At 40.5% G+C, this 26,667-nt stretch overlaps 1 protein-coding gene across 3 annotated transcripts in view; it reads right to left on the bottom strand.

Moving 5' to 3' along the window:
- Positions 1-26,667, bottom strand: part of TBC1D31 (TBC1 domain family member 31) — a 67,689-nt gene that overhangs the window by 4,659 nt on the left and 36,363 nt on the right. For all 3 annotated transcript variants that reach the window (XM_032315609.1, XM_032315608.1, XM_032315610.1), the window contains 12 exons: positions 25,925-26,004; positions 25,701-25,847; positions 23,973-24,106; positions 18,947-19,080; positions 18,451-18,630; positions 16,350-16,582; positions 15,554-15,706; positions 14,433-14,568; positions 11,701-11,793; positions 6,674-6,814; positions 4,590-4,784; positions 2,899-3,037 (listed from right to left, as the gene is read on the bottom strand). In XM_032315609.1, coding sequence (XP_032171500.1) covers positions 2,899-3,037; positions 4,590-4,784; positions 6,674-6,814; positions 11,701-11,793; positions 14,433-14,568; positions 15,554-15,706; positions 16,350-16,582; positions 18,451-18,630; positions 18,947-19,080; positions 23,973-24,106; positions 25,701-25,847; positions 25,925-26,004 — 1,765 coding nt within the window. The remainder of the gene's footprint in view (positions 1-2,898; positions 3,038-4,589; positions 4,785-6,673; positions 6,815-11,700; positions 11,794-14,432; positions 14,569-15,553; positions 15,707-16,349; positions 16,583-18,450; positions 18,631-18,946; positions 19,081-23,972; positions 24,107-25,700; positions 25,848-25,924; positions 26,005-26,667) is intronic.

Genomic DNA, 26,667 nt, shown 5'->3' with positions numbered 1-26,667 from the left:
TTGCCAGTTCTACACATTCCATACGAATAAAATCACAGGATATGTGTCCTTTGATGTCTAGCTCCTTTGACTTAGTACAGAGATTTCAAAGTTCCTCCAATTTCCAGCATAAATAAGTACTTAGTTCCTTCTTATTGCCAGCTAAGTTTTCACCATATGGATCTGTGTTGATCCATTCCTTGCCTGATGGCTCTCCAGGCTGTTTACACTTCCCGGCTATTATGGTAGCAACGCTGCGACTTCTCTGAACGGGTGTGTTTCCCATCTCCCAGGTATGCAACTGCTGGGTCACATGACCCCTTTGTGTTTGACCTTCTGAGAACCTGCCGGACTATTTCCCAAAGTGGCTGCCACTTCGCACAACCTGCAGCACCATCCCCTTTTCTCTAGGACCCTTGTCAACACTCGCTGTGTTGGATTACAGTCACGCTAGTATCTCATTCTGTTTTTGTATTTTTACATTTTTTTTTTCCTCATGTGGTTTTGGTTTGTATGGTTTTGGTTTGTGACTGATGAGGTTAAGCGTCTTTTTGTGTGTGTACTGTGGCCATTTGTACCTTCGTTGGAGAACGGTATATTCAAATCCTTTGCCCATTTAAAACTGCGCTAATATCATTTTATAGGACATGGCTTTTCAGTTACAATTTAAGTTTAGGGACCATGGATTTTAGGGGTAGCAAGGGCCATTCACACTGTCCAGAAGATCCTGTTTTCTAGAAAATAGCAAGAATTTCTTCCTCACTGGTAATAAAAATTTGACACTAAGCAAAATTTTTATTTATTTTTTAAAAAGATTTATTTGGGGGACGCCTGGGTGGCTCAGCTGGCTAAGCGGCTGCCTCCGGCTCAGGTCATGATCCCAGCGTCCTGGGATTGAGTCCCGCATCGGGCTCCTTGCTCAGCCGGGAGCCTGCTTCTCCCTCTGCCTCTGCCTGCCTCTCTGTCTGCCTGTGCTCACTCTCGCTCCTCTCTCTCTGACAAATAAATAAATAAAATCTTAAAAAAAAAAAAAAGATTTATTTGGGGGAGAGCATGAGTGTGGGGAGGGCAGAGGGAGATGGAGAATCTCAGGCAGACTCCCCACTGAGCACAGAGCCCACTGCGGGGCTGGATCCCAGCACCCCAAGATCATGACCTGGGCCGAAATCAACCGTCAGACACTTAACGGACTGAGCCAGCCAGGTGGCCCCCTGACATTTAAAAAATTTTAAATAAATGACCTGCCCCTGGCAGATTCTTACTGGTTTCCTACTTCCTGGTGCCTCCATTCTAGGCCCCGAGGCACAAACAAATGGCGCTCGCCGCCAATCAAAAATCAAAATGCCGCTTTCCTAATTACAGCTGATTATCTCCCAGTGTTAAGAGCAAATGACTGATTTCACTTATACACCCTGATTAAGAAAGTGACAAATCCGTAGCCCTTTGCCTTTTGAAAAATGGATGATTATTAGCCAAATTATCTCTCATTGGTGAAATTTAGTAAAGTCATAAAAACAGGCAGCACGGTGGGAAGACCCAGCAGGAAGGTGACTGAAGACAGAAGGGGAAACTTCTGCTGCAGTTTCCTCCTTTTTCCTGTTTCTAAAGCCACAGCTTCTCTAATAGCCTCAAGCATCGTTTCTGTCTAGAGGAGGGGGAGTGTGCGAGGGTCCCCGGCAGGCAGCAGCTCCCCTGTTACTGCCTCTTGTGAGCCACTGGGAAATACCTGCTTTGTGCGGAGTGACTCCGCCTCCCTCCCTCCCCGGGCGTGGTCCGCGGGACCCGAATCCAGAGCCTGAGAGCTAATGACGAGTTTCAGAAGTACGCGTAATTCAATGCCAAGGCGTCTAACCTACATTTCTACTTTTCGAATGTGTGGATTACAGAAGCCAGGCACACAGCGACATTATTCACAGACGCCCAGAAGTGGACACAGCCTCAGGGCTCATCAGCTGACAACAAATGGATAAATTTCAGAGTGGAAGGTGTCTGCAGTGGACCACTGGCCATCAGGTGGGTGACACGCTGATGCGCGGACGAGCCTCAGAACGTCGCGCCACGTGAAAGAAGTCAGACACAAAAGACCAGAGGATGTGATTCCATTTATACAACGTTTCCTGAACATTCAAATCTATAGTGACAGGACGTTGATCCGAGGTGGCCAGGGGCTGGGAGAGGGGGGAGGGGAAATGGGGAGTGACCGCAAATGCATAGAGGGTTCCTTCTGGGCACTAAAACCGTTCTAGAATTGATCACAGTGATGGTTGCACAACTCCGTGAATATATATGTATTTTTACATATGGCAACTTAATACCATAAAATCGTATGGCATGTGAATTATTTATCAGTAAGACTGTTACTAAAAAAAGGTTAATCCATATACAGTAAAAAAAAAAAAAAAGACTGGAATGATGCAAAATGTAGTAAAATAAAAATTCATTGTAACTGCATTTGATTAAAGAATTCTAAGTGATTTAGGTTTTCACAGTTGATGCCACTGCAAGTCCGGCACCAAAACCTGACGGTTACAGTGACTCTGCTTGCGCTACTTTGCTATGCTGTTGTTTTGAGGACCAGTTGTTAGCGAAGCACACATTTTTACCAAAAGAAACTAGAAGCCCTTTGGGAGCAAATCATATTCTCATAGATTAAGGAGGTTAACCAGGACCATGGAACCAGGGAATAAAACAGAACTACACAGCGTGCGTGAGAGTTTTCTTGATCGGAGTTTTTTAAAACAAACATACAAACAAACAAACAAAAAACAAGTCCCAGCAACCAATGAAAAGGCAACTAGTGGTCACCTTTTAGCTGAGCATTGACGTGAATGACGTACACCTTGGGGACTTGTAACAGCAGAGCATACTCAGTGACAGGTCTGTGACAGCACGAAGAGAAAGGCACTCACGGACACTCACCTTTCCTGTACGCATGTCCGGCATGTTCTAAAGCATCATTTGTCTCTTTCTGTAGAAAGCACTTTCTGGATGCATCTGCGAGAGCCAAAGCTTTCTTTTCTGATTTCAAATGAAAATCTTTTTCTTTAGCTTCCTCCCACTAAATATGATAAACAAAAGAAAAGAAAAATCACCTAAAAGTTGGGGTCATGGCGGTTTCGACAGTGGAATAAGCCCCATCTGTCTTTTCTACCCCACTTCCTTTGGGATTCCCATGGCACGCAGGATCTGTTTGGTTTTAGGGTAAACTGAGTGCCTGCCTTGGACCTCGAGGGTAGAGGCACTTCTCACGTGCCACCCATGAGGACGTCAGCGGACCACACGGCACACAGACAGGAGCCCACTGTCTTTGAAATAACAAGTCCTTTGAATACATGTCAGATCTTGTGGGATTAAGCTCGTTTTTAAAATACATGACAACTGTCTTATTTAATTTGAACCTATCCCTTAATAAAATCTGCCCAGCTCCAGTACACATGCTGACTATAGGGACATCAAGGAATTTCTAGGAACCCCGACTTTCTTTTTCCTAAAGTGAGAAAGTGATTATCTTGAAATTAGCCCAAGGGTAACAAAAATAATGCAGTTAAGATATCCTACAACTCCTTAAGTTCGTCGGTGTTCTATGCTACAACTCTTGCATCCAAACACACATGTAATTTTTATGTTATAAAAATGCTAATGCATTAAATAACAAAACTTAAAGAATCATTAGGGCCAGGAAGGACCACAGAAATCCAGTCCTTTCCTGTTACTGAGGAGGAGAGAGAGTCTGAGTGATTTCAAGGCCACACAGTAGTCAAGCCTTAGAACCCAGGACAGCAGATACAAAGATGCACCTCTGTGTACCAGGAAAAGCCCTCACAGTGATTCTGAGCCCACTCGCAAATACACCATCTCGCCCCTCGTCCAGCAACACCTGACATGGCACAGTCGGGGGCCAATGTCAGGAATCCTCCAAGACGTGGGCCTCCACCATGACTTTCCTGGGGAGCCTCAGCGGACATCGCCCCCACTGCTCCCTGTCCTTGACTCAAAGTGTGATCAGACAGGGCCACATGTCCTTCAGCTGGGGTAGCATGGGAATGAAAAGAAGAGTGACCTGAAGGAAATACATTATAAAAAGCTTTTGGAAGAGACAGCACGACAGAGCAGTGTGAAGAGGAAGGAACTAGGCCTAGTTCTCTGGTTCCTGATCTCTCCCTAGTTCTTCCGTGTCCTCAGGGAAGTCTGCGTGTCCGTGATAAGATCTGCAGCGTGTGGGCAGCAGAGACGCTCATGGGATCAACCGGAGGGGACATCTGTGTGACGGGACATAAACTGTTAATTGGCTCCTCAAATCCTTTCATTCTTCTCTAGGAAAAGAATTCTAATTTTTGTCATTTGATTCTGTAAACTTTCAAAAAAAATTTTTTTTTAAGATTTTACTTATTTATTTGACAGACAGAGATCACAAGTAGACAGAGAGGTAGGCAGAGAGAGAGGAGGAAGCAGCCTCCCTGCTGAGCAGAGAGCCCGACGCGGGACTCGATCCCAGGACCCTGGGATCATGACCTGAGCCGAAGGCAGAGGCTTAACCAGTACCCAGGGGCCCCTAAACTTTCAAAATTTAAATGAGGAGTAACAAAAAAAATGTGTGACACGATTCTGACCTTCCTAGCTTCCTCCCCCATCATCGCATCTACTACTTCTGTTTCGGTCCTTCTGTTTTCCCGAAGGAGTCTGGCCACTTCCCGGTAACACTCGTGGCGCTGCAGATCATCACATCTTTGTTTACGTAGAGCCTCAATTCGCCAGTCGGCATTCAGACACACTTGTTCAGCTTCTGCCAAATTTTCTTCAATTAACTAAGAAATATTTGCAAATTTCAGAAACAAGGTCAGACTATATAGAAAATACAGTATATCTGTTCAATGCATCCACGTGTCTAGGGTGGTTTTTTGTTTTTCTTTAAGATTTATTTATTTATTGGAGAGAGAGAGAAAGAAAGAGGTCGCAACAGGAGGGGTAGAGGGAAAGAGAATCTTAAGCAGACTCGCTACGGAGCCTGGGCCAGGGCTTGATCTCATGACCAAGAGATCAGGACCTGAGCTGAAACCAAGAGTCAACCTTTAACTGAGCCACCCAAGCACCCCTAGGGTAGATGTTTGTAACCTTGGTTGCACATTAGAATCACCTCACAGTGTTTAAAACAAACTGTGGTGTCCAGGACCCAACACAAACGAATATATCAATCCCTGGGGTGGCAGGATATTGGAACTTTTTTTTTTTGAAGATTTATTTATTTGACACAGAGAGAGGGAGAACAAGCAGGGGGAGAAGTAGGCAGAGGGAGAAGCAGGCTCCCCACTGAGCAGGGAGCCCTATGCAGGGCTCGATCCCAGAACCCTGGAATCATAACCTCGTAACCACAGTGCAAACCACAAGTTAATCAAAAGGCTTTATAGAAAAAGTTGGAGAATTAGATGTCTGCAGGGGACTTTGAAAAGCTCTGATAGATTCCTGGAACCCTAAAAGTCTATGTGTAAGGCGGACGCTTAACCCACTGAACCACCCAGGCGCCCCAAGGATACTGGAACTTTCACAAAGGTGGTTCTAACGCATACATAGTCAAGATTGAGAATTTCAAGGCTAAGCAATGAGTGAGATTAAACAATCTCTCTCTTTCAACCTTTTGAAAAGGAGTCAGAAGAGCTCATTCTTACAGACTGGACAAAAGCCTTCAAGGAAAAATAAATGGTGGGCTATTCAGGGGGGAACCCCTAAGGGACTGTGGTTGAACAGAAGGGAGGGAGATCTTACACTATTCCTGGCTTTTGGACCAGGGCCAGGGCTGACCGCAGACCCATTTAGCATTTTGCTAACTGGGTATCAGAGCAAGTTCTTTCCTGAAGTTCCCACATTCTGTTTCAATTCACTTAAGCCAGCGTTTCTGAAAGGGAGCTCCGCAGATACTCTAGAAAGGAAGTTTGGGAAATTTTCTTAAAGAGTCACAATGTACCATATCCTCAAATGTGGCAGGGAAAAAACCCAACTTTAAATAGCACTTCCAACACTTACTTGCCACTCCCCATTTTACTGAGTAATAGTTATTAGTATTCTACAGAATACACTTTGGAAATGCTGGCTTATATACCCAGCGAAGACCTGATGTTTTGCAACTAATCTGCTCAGGGACAATTTCTGAGACATAACATAGTAGGTCAGTACCTCTAAAGTTACCATTTCCCTTGTATTTTCTCCTAAGTCTTTAAATTCTCAGAGAGTGGGATGCCTGGGTGGCTCAGTTGGTTAAGCGGCTGCCTTCGGCTCAGGTCATGATCCCAGCGTCCTGGGATCGAGTCCCACATCGGGCTCCTTGCTTAGCAGGGAGCCTGCTTCTCCCTCTGCCTCTGCCTGCCATTCTGTCTGCCGCTCTCCCCCCCCCCCCCCGATAAATAAATAAAATCTTTAAAAAAAAAAAAAGGCTTTAAAAAAAAATAAAAATAAATTCTCAGAGAGTATAAAAGACACATGTGGTGTGAGTAACCTCTAAAACTAATGTGAGATTCTAGGAACTGTGATCACTGAAGCAAAGAAATCAATTAATGCAGGTTTTAAGTTTAATCTTGAATCTCTTCTTTTAAAAGGATGACAGAAGCATAGGGGCAGGGCAGGGGAAAAGAAATGCTTCATAACAGGATGACAGATGGAAATGTCCCTCTCTCTATATATACTAAATTTCCCATATTTTTACCTTCTGAGTTTTTTGGTTTTGAGTCTGATCTGTTTCTATCAGTTTATGAAACATGTGTTCTTCAAGATCCACTTTTCGTCTAAAGGCATCTGCATCTTCTCTCATTTCTTTTGCAACAGCTTCCTGATTTCTAGTAAGATTCTGTTAAAAAAAAAATCAATTGTAAAAAAAAAAAATCAAAAATCTATATAATAATGCTAGAACACAAAATGGCACTTTTTCCCCTAGAATACTAACACACAAATAAAAAACTGTTATCTGATTTTCAAAGTAAAAAGTAAACAGCAGTGACGTCACTGAAAACACAAGAAAGGACCCCTGAAAATTCTCTCATCCAAAAAAGTATTGAGAACATGGAATGACCAACTTTTTCAGAACTCTGGAAATTCACTAAAGGCTTGTAGCAATTTGGGGAGCATTTACTCATAAAAATGGCTTGGTAAGAAGAGTAACCCTTAGGGCATTTTTAACTAGCACTATCCCAAGTTTCACCCCACCCCTAAACTCTTCATTAGGCTTGAAAACCAGTAGCCTGACAGCCAATGGGAGGGGGAAAAGTGGAGTTGGAAAAGTAGAAAACTCCCATTCCCAGATGATTGTCACCATTTGACCTATGCCGTGGTTCTGGAAGAACCCATTCCCAAAGTTGTCCTTATTTATCCTCAGAACTCACTCCTTTGAACAGCCTTTTCCCTGGGGGCATTTGCTGAAAAACATCAGAGCAAACTGCTGAGTATCTTGGCTGCCTGAGGTAGGGGACCACAATGCAAACCACAAGTTAATCAAAAGGCTTTACAGGAAAAGTTGGAGAATTAGATGTCTGCAGGGGACTTTGAAAAGTTCTGATAGATTCCTGGAACCCTAAAAGTCTATGTGCATGTGTAAGGCTGTGCACTTAGCAAGGGTTATGTGAATGCTCAGATCCGAGAAGGTCCTGAGCTGTCGAGTCTGGTGTACTGAGGTACTGCACGGTCAGGAGGCAAAGTTTAAGACAGAGCTGTAAACTACGGAGCTAAGTACTGAAGGCATGCCCCAACGTAATGCACACAGAGCCCACTGGCCAAGACTAGAAGCTTACTGGTTCAAGGCAAGTATGGAAGTCTCTGTCTGGTTACTTTAATTTAGTTCCATAAATTAATCTTTACAGAATTAATTCAGACAAGCCACTAAGTAAAGAGACAAGAAAACCCTGAGGAAGGGGGAAAATCTGATTTTCAGAACTGCCACACTTCACTATTTAAATATCCCGTTTTCAACAAAAAATTACACAAGATATTAAAAACCAAAAGTATGGCTCTACGTACTCTGAGTAGACATTAACCACATGTTCTCCAAAGAAGATACAAGAATGGCCAATAAACATAGGAAAGCATCACCACGTGGACTAGCACCATTAACCATTAGAAAAAAAGCAAATCAAAACCACAGGATACCACTTCACGCTCAGTCGTAACGGCGATAATCAAAAGGACAGATTATAACGATTGTTCACAAGGATGTGGAGAAATTAGAACTCTACGCTCCTAGGTACAAATATAAGAAAACTGAAAATACATGTTCAAACAAAAAGTTGTACATGAATGTTCCCAGCAGGACAACTCATCGGAGCCGAAAGGTGGAAACACCCCAAATATCTACCAATTGATATTTGGATAAACAAAATGTGGTCTTATCCTTACAATGGAACATTATTCAGCCGCAAAAAGGAAGGAAGTACTCGCTCATACCGCTACAGGGATAAACCTTGAACACACAATGCTATGTGAAAGACGCCAGGCACAAAAGACTATACATTGTATGATTTCATTTAAATGAAATGTCAGAATAGGCAAATCCATCAAGACAGTATATAAGTGGTTGCCAGGGTCAGGGGACTGGGGATGGAAGTGCTAATGAGTACCGTGGTTGAAGAGAAGGAGAGCAAACAGTATTCATGAAAATTTAAGTTAAAAAAGCAAAATATCAATTGTGTGTACTAAATAATCTCACTTATCCTTATTAATGATATCAGTAGTTACTTCTTAATTTAGGGATTTATTTCCACTTTTCTCATTATCTACTGGTAACATAATTACCTTCATAATGAAAAATAAAAATGTTTTCCAATTATATGCAGAGAAGATATATGTATGAAGAAGCTTATAGCCACAAACTGTAAAGCACTTAAACATCCAACAATAGAAAAAAACATTTAAATAAGTTACGGTTCGTCAATATCTATTATGAATGACAACTACCAAGATTTGTAGTCATTTGCAAAAAGGATTTAAGTAAAAAAGAAAAGCAGAATATAGAATTTTAGCTACTCCATAAAGAGGTGCACATTCCAATGAAAAGATTAGCCCTTGACTCCCCTGCCTGATAAGAGTGTCTTTGTAGGCCTGGGCCCTTGGGCTCTGCCAGGTAGTTCGTGCTAATCACGTGACTTCTGGTAGGAGCCGCAGTACTGTGCATCCTGCATGCCTGCGGGACTGACGCCTGATAAAACCCTGGATGCTGAGACTCGAGTGAGCCTGCCTGTTGGCAAAACTCCCCATGCGCTGTCGTGCATCTCTCCTGGCAAAATCAGGCGCCGTTTGACTCCACTGGGAGAGGACAAGGGGAAGCTTGTGCTGGTCTCTCCTGGGCTCTGCCCTATGTGCCTTTTACCTTTGCCGAGGCATTCTGTTGTTGCTGTTTAAGTAATCTCTATACCCCCCACGGGGCTCAAACTCATGACCCCGAGATCAAGAGTTACGGGCTCCACTGACTGAGCCAGCCAGGCGCCCCCTACCTTCCCTGAGTTTACATTGTATCCCTTTGATGTAATAAACCATAACCATGAGTGTAACAGCTTTTCCTGAGGTCTGTGAGTCCTTCTAGCAAATCGCTGAACCAGAGGGTAGTCTTGGGGTCTCCTGTCACTGACATACAGACATTAATCATTTAATCATCACAGTCTTGGCAAGGATGGTCCTAGGCCAAGGAGAAGGTACATGTGCCTGAAAGAGAGATGGAGACAGAGGCTGAAACTGGACTTGAGGAACCAGGGTTCTACGAGAGGAAGGGGATGGACTCTGGATCAGAGGTCGGTATGTGCTTATTCGTTTGTGCTTCATTTTTTTCTTTTGTTAAAAAAATTTTTATTCAAATTAGATATATATGGAATATTGGGCATATATTTTCGATAGAGGTCACCACAATATTGTCTGTTTTCTGGGATATAATTTGTTTACAAATAGATGCAGTTAATCAAACTGATGTTGAGAGCTAAGTTTGGCAGATAAAGTATTAATTACTAAAACTGATGAAAAAGCCAGGAGTTGCACATCTGAATCTAACGGACCTGATAATGTTCAGGAATTTATAAGTTAGTTTTGTTAAGCAGGCTTGGTCTTCTCTAACCTGTTTGCTTAATAAATACTTTCCTCAGAAGAGGGCAAAAATGATAACGATCCACAGGAAGAAACTCGGCATTGCTTCTGGGGCATTCCTGCCCAAAGCACATAAGCTGAACCTTACCATGAGGAAACGACAGACAAATGCTGAGGAACACTACAAAATACCTGGCTGGATTCTTCGAATATCAATGTTATAAAATACAAAGACAGACTCAGGAGTGGTGCCAACATAAAGGAGACTAAAGAGACATGACAACTGAGAAAACAGATTATCTGAGATTTTCTTTTGCTCTAAAGGACAGTTTTACCACAACTGATAACATCTGAATAAGGCTTATATATTGGATAACAATAATGTGCTCATTTCATGATTTTGATCATTGTTCTGTGGTCATGTGATTAGGATTCCTTGGTTTTAGGAAATATATGCTGAAGCATTTAGGGGGAGAGGGGCATCAGGTTTGCAACTTTCTCTTAAAAAGTTCAGAAAAAAAAATGTATCTACATGTGTCCAGGTACATACAGAGACAGAGAAGGTTAATGCCAATTTACCAACATGCTAATACCTGAGAATCTGAGAGAAACCTATTTGAAAATTTTTAGTATTTTTCTTGCAAATTTTCTGTTGATTCTGACACCATGCCCCATTGGGGCTACCACCTACCTCCGCCAAAGAAGACAGTAAAAAGTAATCTTAGGTTTGGTCCAAATGAATTGAATCTAATTCAAAATCACAGGAGACTGAGCTGCGGTGTAAGTTGCTGGCTCAGTTCTAGAAGTCGTTCAGTATGGAACTTAAAAAGTGTTACAGATATGAAAGGATGCCATAGGTTTTAAATCTTTTTTAATGTAAGTAACAATCATATGTTACCTGTTACATATTTGCAGTTCTCACCAATTTCGAAGTATCACTTTAAAAGAGGGCTGAAGGAAGTGAAAACTTATGGTTTCAATGTTAAATGAATGAAGAACAAAATGCTTTTTCCAAATAATAAATATTTATATTAACAAAATTCCTTTTTCCAGCATCGTGGAAGCTAAATTATATATTCTAAGTAGGTCCTTGATAATCTATTTCCAGCAGATTCAAATTTAAAGTCCTTTACAGCTCTTATCTGATTTACCTTACTTATGAAGATCCTTATCAAGTACTGGGCTAATTTTGTACTCACTATCACACGGATACAGGAAAACTTAGTAACTTGGTAGAAAATCATGAAGCAAAATCTGGGGCTTACATCTGGTACCTCAGACACTAGACTAAGTCGCTAAGAGAAACATGAATTAAAGAATTACAACAAACTGTACGTTCAGACATTCTGGCTACCTTACAATCCTGGATGACACTATATTCTGCTTAAAAAAAAAAAAAAACAAAAACCCAGGGGAGCCGGGGTGGCTCAGCGGGTTAAGCTTCGGTCCTGGAATCGAGCCCTGCATCAGGCTCTCTGCTCAGCAGGGAATCTGTTTCCCCTCTTCCTCTGCCTGCTTCTCTGCCTACTTGCGATCTCTCTGTCAAATAAATAAAATCTTTAAAAAAACCCCACAAAAACCAAAAGAGATGAACATTAAGTCACGAATAAATACAATCTAAAAAGAGTTTGTATAAGCCCTGCTTATCTCATGGTGCAAACAGGTGATTTATACCTTTTCATAAAGTCTTTTTTGTGATTCGAGTTCCAGATGTCTCATTTCCAGGTCTTTCGCTGTAGTAGCAATTTCTTGATCTCTCATGTGTACCTACGGCCAAACAACAAAGTGTGAACACCAGAAACAATATACAAGATAATATCTCTTCAACAGATTTAGTAATCTTGTAATCTAAACAACCCACTCGGAGTATTTAAAATATAAAGTATTGGGTTTTTGATACCAGAGTAATTGATGGCATGTTAACATTCACTGTAGAATCTGGGAATAAAGACTGAGTTAAAGTTAAAGCTTAATTTTCTAAAAAGGAAAGTACAATTACCATACGCTCATCTACCCAGGCTGCGAGAACAGATGGCAGTTCTCACCACACTGTATCAGCCAATATTATGAGTTAGAAAAACTTGAGCAATTTAAATTTGTGGTGGTTAAAAATATAGAATGTTTAATCTTATTAAATATGATATTATTTAATGTTCTTTTGATTAAATGACTCTACTTAAAGAAAATTCTTTTTAAAGATTTATTTATTTTCTTGGAGAGCAAGCGAGCGAGTGAGGGGGAAGGGCAGAGGGAGAGAGAGAATCTCAAGCAGATTCCCCACTGAGCACAGAGCCTGACATGGGGCTCGATCTCAGGATCCCGAGATCATGACCCAGCCGAAATCAAGAATATGTCGCCCAGTCAATCAAGTCACCCAGACACACCTAAATGACTATACTTCAATAATTTCAGTTTGGCAACTAGTAACTCCAAGTTCAAGGTGCTCTACTTGGACTCAGCTAATTTAAAGTTCACCACTCTCCAATTTTTGATTACTTGGAAGCTTCTCACTCTTCTCCACTAGAGGGTTCAACTAAGGCCCTCTTTAAGTAGACAAGAGAATCCTAGGAGTGGTCTTAAATACTTGGCTGCCTAGGGTCCCCATTTTGTAGGAGTGACACGTGTTTCAGGAACAGAACAAAACAAACTATAAGCCCATCTTACGCCATTCATTTATTCAGCACACATATAACGACTGCACACTATTTCATCCGTTACGTATCAGACATTGTAAAGATCAAAGATCACAGGATTGAATACCTATCTCTGGAGAAACAAAGAGTAAAGATGAAAATACAGTGGGATGCACAAGAAGGACAAACACCTGAGAAGTAAAGAAACCACTGACTGGCAACCAGTACAACTTAAGGAGGTTACTGGGAGAGAGGGCTAGCTCCAAGTGAGGAAGCTCGAGTCCACGAAACGAGGGTAGTAAAAATGCCAGTGGGCAGAGGAGAGGTTTGGCACCGTTCATCATGCTGTTCGGGACTTTCAATGAGAGAGAAGCTCTTCTGCTTATGGATTTTTAGACACGCACACAGCTTAGCGCCAGGGCAAACCCAGCTCAGCTCCGCTGACCGCTAATGGACGTGCGCTGACTCGTGTGTGTCAGCCTTCCTGCTGGTACCTGCGCTGTGAGCAGAAAAGCTCTGGCAGTGGAGCAGGTCCGAGCTGACTATCAGAATAGGGAGATGAAGGACAGGAGGCTGGAAGGGTAAGCAGAGGCCAGGTCACGCGAACTGAAAGGACTTTACAGGATTCTCTGACCAAAAAAAAAATGCTTCTATCTCAAAGAGTTCGGAATCAAGAGGTCAGAGTTCTAAGCCTGTATTACTCTGGGAGAAGAACATATGCTTTTCTAGAATAATGAATTATCAGCCTCATTTACTCAGTGAGATTGTGAAAAGGAATCACAGCTTTCAAAAGCCGATTTAAAAAATGCTATTAAAATTAGTATCCTTATTTTTAACACATGGCTGTGAGAAAACAAAACTGCCTACGTGGCTCACATCATATTTCCACTGGATATTGCTGCCCCAAACGGCACAAATAGCCCACGTAAGTTGGTAAGAAAAAACGTGACAGAAAACTGACGAATGATATGGATATTGATATACAATTTACAGTTCTTGTACAAATGGAAGGTAAGTAACCAGAGAGATACTTAACCTTACCAGCAAGAAAAAAAAGACAAATTAAAATATACAACTTCCACCTATGAGACTGGCAAATATTAAGACCGATGTACTCCCGAACTGACTAGGGTATAAGCAACCTTCTACATACACTTAAAATGATGACTTTGGTGGGTTCACTTTTGGAGAACAGTTTGGCAGATCTTGGAGTGTACTCAACAAAATGACATGTGCAGGTCCTCAAAGATCTGCGCTCAGACTGTATAACCTGGCACCGTCTCATATAGCAAAGTACTGCCGACAACCTTGATGTCCCACAGCAAAGAGTCACTAAATAAACCATAACACAGTTACACGATGGAATACTATGCAGCCGTAAAAAGAAAAAAGTTATCATCATTTTTTTTCAGTTTATTTTGGGGATGAAATGAGAGAAGCGTAGGGAAGGTCCATTTTTGACTCCATGTATTTTATAATGGAAATTTTCTGATCCTGGCCAGGTGCAAATTTTTATAGGAAAAGAGCATTTCCCCTACTTCACAGTTAATGGTTCACTCATACTTCTATTTTTAGAGAAACAGTCACCAAGGACACCGGTCAAACTGACTCATTTTCTTGGCATTTCTAAAATGGTTAGCTATCAATGAAATTCGAAAGAAGGAAAGGCTGAGGCTAGCTGGTGTTCCCTGCGAATTCCAGCGAGGACACTGAAGTTGAAGGTAGGAGAGTAAATGGAGCGAATGTGTGAGCAGTAAGACATGGACTGTAAACCTTTCTCTCGATTTCGTCGTCCAGTCGTCTTAGTTCCATTTCACGCTGATCTTGCTGCATCTTGAGAAAGCGCCTTCTTGTAGCATCTTGTAAGTGCATTTCCTTGACTTTCAGCTCTCTTTTCACAGAAGCAAGTCTAAAATACAAAATACATCAAGAGGAACACATAGACACATTGCCCCATAGAGAGGTAAGTGGAAAAGTCGCACGTTTCACAACAGTGAAGGACCTACCACTGACGAGGGCACACCTCCCCGAACCCCCCGCCGCCCCAGTGAGGCTATGGCATCACACACGCGGGGCGAAGGTACCTATGGCTGCCCTTGTGGAAAGGACAAGTGTCCACACCAATTGGCTCTTCTTTTCGTATTTAAAAGTTCTAACAGGTCTACTCAGATCATCTCAGTACAATCAATACCCTGTATCTTTATTTAGTACAAGGCTAATTAATGCTCCGTTCAGTACTTGTGTTTTACCCGCAACAGAAATCAGTTTCATAAAATCCCAACCAAGAGTAAAACTCAGTAAACACTCACAGAAGTGAGCTTCCCGACAATTAGGCTTCGTCTCCATGCTCATCCCATAATCTTAATTAATTTAAATATTTTGCTATATTTTTGCTATATTTTGCTATATTAACATATTTTATTGCTTTAATTGCAATAATAATTGTTTATTAACATAAGCACCAAATACTGTCCTCCAAATTATGAAATCCAAAACGAGATAATCATTTTATGCTTCAATTTTCAAGTCATACAGGTAAGTTTACAACACAATTCTAAAAATTCTGCTCCCCTAAAGGGGATTTATCCAGCACTGTATTACAAAGCATTTCTGCCTACTGTAAAATAATGTTTCCAATAACGTCCTCCAAGGTACATGAGACTTGTCTTACTTCCGAGTAATCAGTGCAAAGGTATATTCAGCATAGTTTCAGAATTACCTTGCACCATAAGCCAATTCTTTGAAGTGTGGTAGATGCAGATTTTTTACTAGCTTAAATTTTTGTTTAATGGAAATGCCACAGCTGGGTGATGCTATGTATATAGAACAGAAAGAAGGTAAAAATTATTCAACTAACGCACATGTCCAGATTTTCTCAAAGTGATCACACACACCTCTGTCTTTGCTGTATCATCTTCTCCTCCTCCTGTAAGAGCAGTTCTCTCCTCGTTTCTTCGGCTTTACGAAGCAGTTCTTGTTTTTGGTACCAAGCTTCGTCTTCAGCTCTCTGCTGGTCTACCTCAGCTTGCATATCTTCAACCATCTGCCTGCGGCAGGGAGAACTTACTATTATATCCGGACACAGGCAGGGCCCCAGTATGCGTGCGTGACTGTGAACAGGTAAGTTGCTATTTGCCTTTCGCTTTCATATTCATCTCATAAAAGTTGTAGAAAGCACTGAAAAGGATGTCCTATATAAGTCCCAAAAAGTGCAAAGCAAAGAAATTCAAGCAAAGGAAAGTGAGTAATTTAAGTCCAAGAACAACCAAAACACAACATGTACACCTGATTAATGTCATTGTTTTACTTCTACAAGCAGGAATTACACATCCTTAAAGATATTCCCAGCCTTCAAACTCTGATTTTACACAAATACTTAGTGATTTACGTGTGCTTTTCATAAAAAAATTCTGTCTGTATTTCTTTTTCTTTTTTTAAGATTTTATTTATTTATGTGACAGACAAAGAGCATAAGTAGGCAGAGAGGTGGGCAGAGAGAGAGAGAGAGAGAGGAGGAAGCAGGCTCCCCGTGGAGCAGAGAGCCAGATACGGGCCTCGATCCCAGGACCCTGGGATCATGACCTGAGCCGAAGGCAGAGGCTTTAACCCACTGAGCCACCCAGGCGCCCCCTGTCTATATTTCTAGCAGATTTTGCTCCTAGCACACACAGAGCAACTATCCATGATTACCTCTCCCTCAGGTAGTCCAACTCATCGTTCCGTATTCTTTCTCGCTCCTGTGTCTGATAGTCCACGATAAACTTGGGATATTGGTTAAAAACTGGATACTGCCCTTTCGTCAACGCCGCAAAGACGTGAAGCATGCTGTTGGGATGAACCTCGGTAGGAGTGGTATCCATGAGACGGTAGACTTCTCTAATGACAACACTTATATCCAGGTTATTCCGATGATGAAAAAAATACTGTAAGAAAACGCTGTGTTCAAATTGTGAGTTAGCTAACAAAGCAATTACAAGGTAGAATTAAAACAAGGTAGCTTAAAAAGTGTGAATTAAACTTGTCTTTCTTTCTCTCTCTTGTTTCTTGGCAAACGCACTGGAGTTTTTCTTAAGCCAAGTTTTAAGATGAAGAGACAATTTCATGTTTTCAAAGTCTAAAGAATTTCAAAACCAAACTTCTGAAATAATACTTTTTAAACTTTAACTCAAACCAAAGGCCTCCTTTGTATCAGAAGAACACTGCAACCAACAATGGAGCACACTCTCTCTCTTTTTTTTTTTTTAGGATTTTATCCATTTATTTGACAGACAGAGATCACAAGTAGGCAGAGAGGCAGGCAGGGACAGAGAGGGGGAAGCAGGCTCCCCGCCGAGCAGAGAGCCTGATGTGGGGCTACGATCCCAGGACCCTGGGATCATGAACCGAGCTGAAAGCAGGGGCTTTAACCCACTGAGCCACACAGGCACCCCGGAGCACACTCTTCTGCTCAGATTTTTTCCTTGCAAAATCCCAAATAAATAAATTTGAAAATAAATTAGCTTGATTCGTTAAAAATATCTGAAATGTTTCCACATTACCTTGTTCTGCTGGAAGGTCCAAATTCTAAAATATATATGGGTGAGCATCTTGAGAATATTAAGGATAAATGAAGTTTGAAAGGGGCGCCTGGGTGGCTCAGTCTAAGTCTCCGACTTTTGATTTTGGCTCAGGTCATGATCTCGGGGTGGTGAGACCGAACCCCTCGATGTGCTCCAGGCTCAGTGGGGAGTCTGCTTGAGATTCCTTCTGTCCCTCTCTCTCTGCCCCTCCCCACCCACTCTCTCTCTCAAACAAATAAATCTTTAAAAAAAGAAAAACTAGAAGCACCTGGGTGGCTCAGTGGGTTAAGCCTCTGCCTTTGGCTCAGGTCATGATCTCAGGGTCCTGGGATAGAGCCCAGCATCGGGCTCTCTGCTCAGCAGGGAGCCTGCTTCCTCCTCTCTCTCTGTCTGCCTGCCTCTCTGCCTACTTGTGATCTCTCAATCTCTCTCAAAAAAATAAAATCTTAAAAAAAGAAAACTAAAACTAAAAACCTTTAAAAAAAAGTTTGCAAAAAAAGAAAAACTAAAAACCTTGAAAAAAAAAACAAAGTTTGACAGGAACCACAAAAGAAGTAACAAACCCAATTCATCCTATCCACGAAAAGAACATCTCTTCTTCTTTTTTTTTTTGAAGACTGTATTTATTTATTTGAGAGACAGAGATGGAACATGCGCGAGTGGGGTGAGTGGCGAGTGACAAGCAAGACCTCCCCCCAACTGAGTGCAGAGCTCGACTTGAGTGGGGCTCCATCCCAGGACCCTGAGATCATAACCTAAACCAACTGAGTCAGACACTTAACCAACTGACCCTGTCCTTTCAAAAACCTCCTTTAGCGCTTTCTTTCAAGTAACCTTCCTGCCACATCTCAGAATTCTCAGAGTAACCATTTCTTGTGGGTAACAGGCAGCCAGACTGTCACAGACTGGATGGGTCACTGATAAAACCACGTGCAGAATTAACGATGACTCAGCAGGTAAACATCCTAAAACAGGCAACAAGCACTGAACTCCAGTATTACTGCATTTCTCTCCTGAAGCTTCAACTTTTAAGACAACTGGTGTGCGGGATGGCTCGCTGGGTTACTGACCGATGAGGTCAGAGGGGGCATGTGGTACACCTTGCTCTCCATGGCGTTTCTCCCACCTGGCACCAGTACCGGGCATGCAATAGGTACTCAATTAATGCACTGATTCTTCAGTGGAAATAAATGAAAACTCGAGACCTGCTACTTAAGAACAAGGATATTTACCTCAAAATCATCTTTAAGACTGCAGTTGAGCAAAGGCGCTCTAGAACATATGTTGTAGGCCACGACAGTCATCAGGAGGAACGAAGGATGGTTGGAAAAGACATTATCAAACAATTTTAGCCACTCTTCTCTGGTTAGTACTTCTGAAAAGATGGTTTCAAGAAGAGGCCATGCATACAGCTAAAATAAATAAGGAAAAACTTATTAGTTTTCTATGGAAAAGTCATGAGTCCTTGCTAATACTCTCTTACATTTGATGTAGCTGTTAAAATCATTATATCCAAAACGATTATGAAAAGAACTACCTTAATATGGATGCTTCTTTATAGACTTTTGGGAAAGCAGTTTAATGAAGAAGAAAATGGAATGCTATTAAAAATACAACAGGTAGTATGTTCTTTTATTACACTCTTTCAAGAAAATTGTCTTATTTATACCTGAGCCAATGTTAGTTTCCAAAATAAGTCATGTTATCCTAAAACCACATACTGCTTACCTGGGAAGTTATGTCATGAGCTATGTAGTGCTGCAGCAGTTCTCTGTCGTGAAATGCCAGAACATTCTCTATCATACTGAGAATGTTGATGGGAGGATTCGGGAAATATTCAAACCAGTGTTGGCACCAATTGACTATGAAGAAAAAAAGGGAAATTTATCTTTACCATCTCTATTATCAAAGGACTCGGCAGTTCTTACATATATGCACTCTAGGTCCTCAATATGTCCATTAATAAAGAAAACATAACAACTCTTTAAATTCTAGAACTTTTGATTTTAAACTTCTATCCCGTTAACGTCATATTTCAGGCTTATAAAACTGGCCGATTTCTTCAACTGAGCGCAATCAATGAGAGTGTCCATTAAAACAAACAGAACTTTCCAGAGTTTTCCTGATCTTCCCCACAGGGCACTCTGCTTCCGTCTTCTCCTGGTTAACAAAATGACCCTCCTACAAAAAAGTTCCTTCTTAAGTCTTCATTAATTGTGATGAATGTTAAGTGACAACCTCCTGAAATCTACTCAAATTCATACTTAATCAAAACTAGAAAAGTTTACAAGAAATGTTCAAAATTACTTTTTTTTTTGAGACAGAAAGGGGTGTGGGGGTTGGGAGAGGGAGAGAGAGAATCTTAAGCAGACTCCATGCCCAATGTGGAGCCTGATGTAGGGCTCTATATCATGACCCTGAGATCATGACCTGGGCTGAAACCAAGAGTGGGATGCTTAACCGACTGAGCTACCCAGACACCCCCAAAATTATATCTTACACATCAACACAAACACATAAAAACAAACAGGCATGTATCATATTCCCCATCCATTAAATGTTAAAATAAACACGTTCCTATTACTAGGACAAGAGTGACTGCTCTACGGCCATAACAAGGAACCACCAGAATTGGTTTTAAATCTAAGCCATCGATGAACAACTTATTCAGTAAACCTAACTTTGAAAACCCAACCAGTGACTGAGGGATTCTCTGCAAGTCAGGCAGTGGAAAGCGGAATCCTTTCTGCTCATGAGGTTTCTAAAGCTCGCATTAACTCACTGAGCAACCACTACCACCCCCAAAACATTCCTCAAAAACCCTGGTGAGATCAGTTAGTTTCATTCAATGAACTATGCCTAATCACCATAGCCGTCCGTAATAATTCAATTCGGATTTTTATTTTGTTTTTTTAAAAGATTTTATTTGACAGACAGAGATCACAAGTAGGCAGAGAGGCAGGCAGAGAGAGAGGAGGAAGCAGGCTCCCTGCTGAGCAGAGAGTCCGATGCGGGACTCCATCCCAGGACCCTGAGATCACGACCTGAGCTGAAGGCAGAGGCTTAACCCACTGAGCCACCCAGGCACCCCCGGATTTTTATTCTAAACACTGAATTATGGTTCTGTCCTTTGACAATACGATCTCCTTTCTCATATTAGCAAAAGACTTAGATCGGCAGAATTTTGGATTACATCTGGTTATTAAAGGGCCTATAAGTTCTAGAAGTAAATTCTTTATTAGTAAGTAAATGTGAGTTAATAATTAAGGCATAAGTAAACTCTTACAAAAACTAAGCTTTAAAAGAAATTATTTCAGCTTCTTTAATTGCTGCTCTTAACTTTAAAGAAAATTCCAGTTCAGCAACACCTGCTATGGGTCTAACTGTGTCTCAGATACTGCTAGCCCTAGGAATTTTAAAACACCACACACACACACACACACACACACACACACACACACACACACACACACGAAGCCCAGATTTTTACAACTAATCTTCATTAAGAGAACACTGTTCTCAATTAGGCATGAGGGAAACCCCACTTTATACGTAAGCATTTGCCTTCTCTTCTATTCTGCGTGGTGTCACCGCAGGAGTGTGTGTAGAAGACCCAGACACAGGACTGAAGGAGAACAGGATAAAGACAAGTAGGGCGGTTCCTTGATTTAACCGGAAGAACCCACTCTCGGTCATACAAGAGACTGTAAAGAGCGCTTCAAGATGACTTTTATAAACATATTCCAAATTATACATCAAACGGACTATATTCCTTCAGACTTTCTCCCAGGTCCCAACTAGACCGTGAACCTAAAAAGCTGAACAGTGGTTTATTGCGAGCAGTGCTAACATTCAGTCGGAGCCCGGTAAGTGCTCCTTGAATAAAACTGGTTTGAGACCCTCGATGAAAATTCTCAGCTACTCATGCTGGCCCTGACGGATCTCCTAGATTTAAATCGGGCCTAGAAGAGAAAATCAATTCCTTGGCACAGAACCATATGCCAGCGATATAACAAGATTTTACTGGAAATAAAATATAGTTTTGCACACTTACCTAGTTATGAACAGCTTTTCTTATGGTAAGACATCATTTGCCATTTTAACCATTTTTGAGCTGCAAATCAGTGCCGTAACTGAATGCACAATGTTGTGCAACCATCACTATGTGCAAAATCTTTTCCCACACAGAAACCCTGTACCCATTTAGCACTAACATCCCATTCCTACCTCCTCTAAGCCCTGGTGACCTCTACTCTATTTTCTGTGTCCGTAAATTTGCCTATTTGAGATATTTCACATAAATTTGTTCTTTTGCACCTAGATTTCAGGGTCTGTTCCCTTATACATTTGAATGTTCCACTGTATACTATACACACCATATATACAGTTTATCCATTCATCTGTTAACAGCAATGATACTTGGGCTGTTTCCCCCTTCTGGCTGTTGGGGATCACGCCACCACCGACATTCACATACAAGTATCTGTTTGAGTCTCTGTTTTCAGTTCTTTCCGGTATATCCCTAAGAATGCAACTGCTGGATTATATGGTAATTTTATGTTTAACTTTTTGAGAAATGGCCAATTTTCCACAGTGACCACCATTTTATGTTTCCAGCAATACATGAAGGTTAGAATTTTTCCACATTCTTATCAACACTTGTTTTTTTCCCTGTTTTTAAATTACAGCCATCCCAGAAGGTATAAAGTGGTACCTCAGTGTGGTTTTGATTTGCGTTTCCCTAATGACTAATGATCCGGAGCATCTTTTCATGTACCATTAGCCATTTGTGTATTGTCTACGGAGAAAAGTTTAATCAAAGCCTTTGCCCATATAAAAATGAGATTATTTGTCCTTTTGTTGTTGAGTTGCTTCTTTTCCTTTTAAAACTCCAAGTATTGTTGCCAGAGTAAACTCGGAAAACCTTTTTGAGGAATCAATTAGAATATTTATATTTTATGACCTAATAATACCAATTCTAAGAACTGACCAAGAGACAATATTATACATATTTGTATGTGAAGACAGTCATAACACTGTTTCTTTAGGTAAAAGTTAGAAATAACCTAAATGTCCAACAACCAATTAAACTAGGACTCTACATTATAGAATGTTAGAGTCATGAGGGGGGAAAAGATTACAGTCAATAAGATATTTATAAAGTTTATAAAAAGAGAAATGTATCTAACATATTAAGTAAAAGTAGTATAATCACAAAAATTTAAAAACTGTTTAAAAAGGACAGAAAAATTATTTTAAAAACTAATGGTCTAGCAGTTAGGGGACTAAATGATGATACATCTAAATGATGAAATATTATATTATGTGGGGAATAAATTATGTTTTTCAAGAATATTTAATGATTTGGGGAAATGCTTTTATAAGAAATTCATCAATACATTCTCAAAGATTATCAAGGAGGAGGAGGAACATGGGTGAATTTTCTTTTCTTTTGTATGTTCTCCTATATTTTCTCCAAACAGTAAAAATTTATCAAAGCAAATGCAATTCAATTAAATAAACCAAAAAAAGGGAAAATTTAGTATTCACAGTATGTATGCTTGAATCTTTTTATTTCTACTTCTCAAAATTTACTGTAATTACAGTTAAGTGCTTATCTCCTTGTACAAGAAAACCTTTTAAAGCAACTTAAAAGACATATAAAATTGGTTATTTTTGTTAAATAAATCTATAACTGGATTCAGTTTATTGACTGTTTAACTGGCCCGATGATACCAATATGAAAAAAGGACTCACTTTTCAGGGTAGATGGCGAGCAGTAAACACAATGGTTTGGAGCACAGGCTAGAGTCTGTCTGGCTTCAACTCCTTGTTCTGCCACCAACCTACCCTTGGGAACTTAAGCTCTGTGTGCCTCAGTTTCCTCAGTTATAAAAAACTAAATAACGGGGCGCCTGGGTGGCTCAGTGGGTTAAGCCGCTGCCTTCGGCTCAGCTCATGATCTCAGGGTCCTCGGATCGAGTCCCGCATCGGGCTCTCTGCTCAGCAGGGAGCCTGCTTCCTTCTCTCTCTCTCTCTGCCTGCCTCTCAGTGTACTTGTAATTTCTGTCAAATAAATAAATAAAATCTTAAAAAAAAAAAAAAAACTAAATAACAATGCCTACCTCATAGGACTGTTAAGATTTAGATAAATTAATAAAGGCAAACATGGAGAATGGTACCGGTACACATAAAGTTCTCAAGCAATGTTCGCTCTGGCTGCTGAGAATGAGGACGGCAGTTAGCACCCGCTACAATAGGCCCCGTGTGCTAAATCCTGCTGTACTTATTACTACAATCCTATTAATAATAAACTGATTTCCTATTAATAATAAACTGATTTTCAGTAAGTAAAGAAGCATCTGCTTCCTTACTTTTTTTCCCCCCTAAAGATTTTATTTATTTGTGAGAAAGAGCATATGTGATGCACACATGGAGATGGGAGCCGGACCAAGGCAGGATCCCAGGACCTTGAGATCATGATCTGAGCGAGACTCTAAACTGACTGAGCCACTCAGGTGCCCCTGCTTCCTTTCTGCTAATAAAATCTAAGCTGTAACAGTATCTTCTAAAATGCAACTATCCAAATTTTCTTATAAATGAAAAGGTTTATGTATAAATGTCTGAACTGTCCATTTCCTGCTGAAAAATTATTTAACACCAGAATTGTTAAATGTTGCAAAACTGCAAAGACATCAGAAAATGATACAGGAAATCCACTCTCGGTTTCATTATTTAATACTTATTTACTTACTTATGAGAGTAGCAACAACTTCAAAACAAATGAGCTGGTTGTTCTGGAATAATTTTACAAACGGAAATGCCAAGAGTGGAAGATACGGCGTGTCGCTGAAGATGGCAGACCAGTGAGCTAATGCAGATAGGGTTCTGTGAATCAGGTAAGGAAATAAAGACCAGAGAATAGTTTATTATGAAAATTTGACTAAACAATACATTCAACTGATAAGAAACTTGCTACAGAAGGTATATTTGATGAAAATTCTCCCTCCTACCTTTATTATCTAGCTTACTTCTCCAGAACCACTGTTAAAAGTATAGATCCTTTTTCAAAAAATGACAAAGGTGGGTATAAACATTGTGTTGCACCTTGTGTTCTTCACTTAATAGCATCTTGAAAAAATTCATTATCAGTAGACGCAGAGCTCTGATACACAAGACAGTTTTGTACAGAGACAACTTAATTTCTTTAACTTGGCCTTAACGGGCATTTAAGTAGTTTCTAACCCTTTATAAATAATGCCACGCTTAATGTTTTATTTACATCATTCTTCATGCAGGAATATAGATTTGGATAAATTCCTAGACGTGAAATTGCTAAGTCAAAAAACAAATGCATTAATTTCAATAGTCAGTGCCAAATTATTCTCTGCAAAAAAAGTGTCTATTCACATTCTCAGTAGCAGAGTAAAGGGATGCCCATTCTCTCACTCTGGCCAATGTGCTTTATTACCCTTCTTTTTAAATCTTTGGTCTACGTGAGAAATGGCATTTCAATGTGGTTTTAAATGTATATGTATATATCTATATACATATTTTTTCACTGTAATTTTAACTGGTATTTTTATAAGGGAGGTACAGCATCTTTTCATGCTTAAGAACCATATCCCCAGCTATGAACTACACATTCAATCCTTTTCCATTTTTTATTGGTTGGCCCTTTCCACACTCATTTACATGAATAGTTCATATAGAAACCAGTCGTTTATTTGTCCTACTTTTTGTATATACTTTCTCGGCTTTACATATATCTTTGGGGAATGTTCTTACATGTAGAGATTTGTGTTCCTATCAATCTCTTCTAGATATGTCAAGCTTAAAAGACCTGCCTTACTCTAGGGCTATAATTCTATATTTACTTCTGATACTTTCAAGGTTTGCTTTTTTTAAACCTTTTGTTTTGAGAGAGTTTTAGGTATACAAAAAGTTGCAAAATCAGTAGAGTTCCTGTATACCCATAAGTCAAATTACTCTAATGTTAACATCTTGCATAATAAATACAGTACAGTTATCAACACTAAGAAATTAACTGGTTCTGTGCTATTAACTGTATCAGACTTTATTCAGATTTTATCATTTTTCCCATTTTGTTAGGTGTTATTTTTTCGTTCTGCCAACCTAGGGTGCCACACTGCATTTCTTTGCTACGTCCCCATAGGTTCTTCCCGTGTGGAAGCTCCCAGTCTTTCTGACACTGACATTTTTGAGGAATGCTACACAGTTATTTTATAGACTGTCCCTCAATGTTTTCTCACGATTTAGAGGGAGGTTCTATATTTCTGGCAAGAACACCAGAGAAGTGCTGCGCAACATACTGATGTACGTCATTACTGAGGATTTCAAATTTGACTTGGTTATGGCGGCACTGGCCAAGTTCCTCTGCTATAAAATGACTCTCTGCCCATTTATAACTAATAAACATCTAGAGGAAGGTACACACGTTGCTGCACTATACCGAACACACCTCTGTAACACTCTGAGCAGTTTCCTGCTTCTGATGGGGTACTTCTTGTGAAGGTTGAGAAACGCCACGTGCACACCCTTGTCTTCCAGGCTGCTGAATGCAGTGTGGTTTTCAGGCAGCTGGAGCAGAGAACGCCAAATGAACATTCTGAAATAAAAACATCATTTTAACCAAGAACAATCTGGGGGTAACACTGATTTAACATAAAAGAAAGTAAATGGTACCTGTATTTTGTGGGATATTCACCATAGCCTTTTAATAAGATCTGTAAACGCTTTTTGTTTAATCCATCTGACAACTCATTCTTTAAAAAAAAAAAAAAAAAAAAAGTCAGTAAGTGATGTAATTGCAAACCTGAAAAGGTGAAATCTAGCCCACAGTGGCTTTCTAGTTTTCCTTATTTATTTATTTAAAGATTTTATTCACTATTTATTTATTTGAGAGAGAGAGAGAGACAGCAAGCAGGGGGAGGAGCAGAGACAGAGGGGAAAACAATCTCAAGGAGACGCCATGCCAAGCACAGAGCCTGACCCTGGGCTCGATCTCACGACCCTGACATCATGAACTGAGCTGAAACAAAGAGTTAGACACTCAACTAACTGAGCCACCCAGGCACCTCGTTGGCTTTCCAACTTTATAACACAACACACAATTAAAAAAATATTTTTAGGGACGCCTGGGTGGCTCAGTGGATTAAAGCCTCTGCCTTCGGCTCAGGTCATGATCCCAGCATCTGGGGATCGAGCCCCGCATCGGGCTCTCTGCTAAGCAGGGAGCCTGCTTCCCTTCCTTTCTCTCTGCCTGCTTGTGATCTCTGTCAAATAAAATAAATAAAATCTTTAAAAAATATTTTTACATTATAGGACTCTCTATTCTCTCTCTCTCTCTCTCCAGTGTGCATATACATAGCAGATAAAGTTCATGACACATTACTGTAGATCTGCGTCTGACTTTTCCTGTAAAGCAT

This window comes from Mustela erminea, chromosome 16 (genome assembly GCF_009829155.1).
Source record: "Mustela erminea isolate mMusErm1 chromosome 16, mMusErm1.Pri, whole genome shotgun sequence".
Taxonomy (NCBI): Eukaryota; Metazoa; Chordata; class Mammalia; order Carnivora; family Mustelidae; genus Mustela; species Mustela erminea.
Note: the sequence above shows the minus strand (reverse complement) of the source record. Positions and strands in the feature narration are given on the sequence as shown.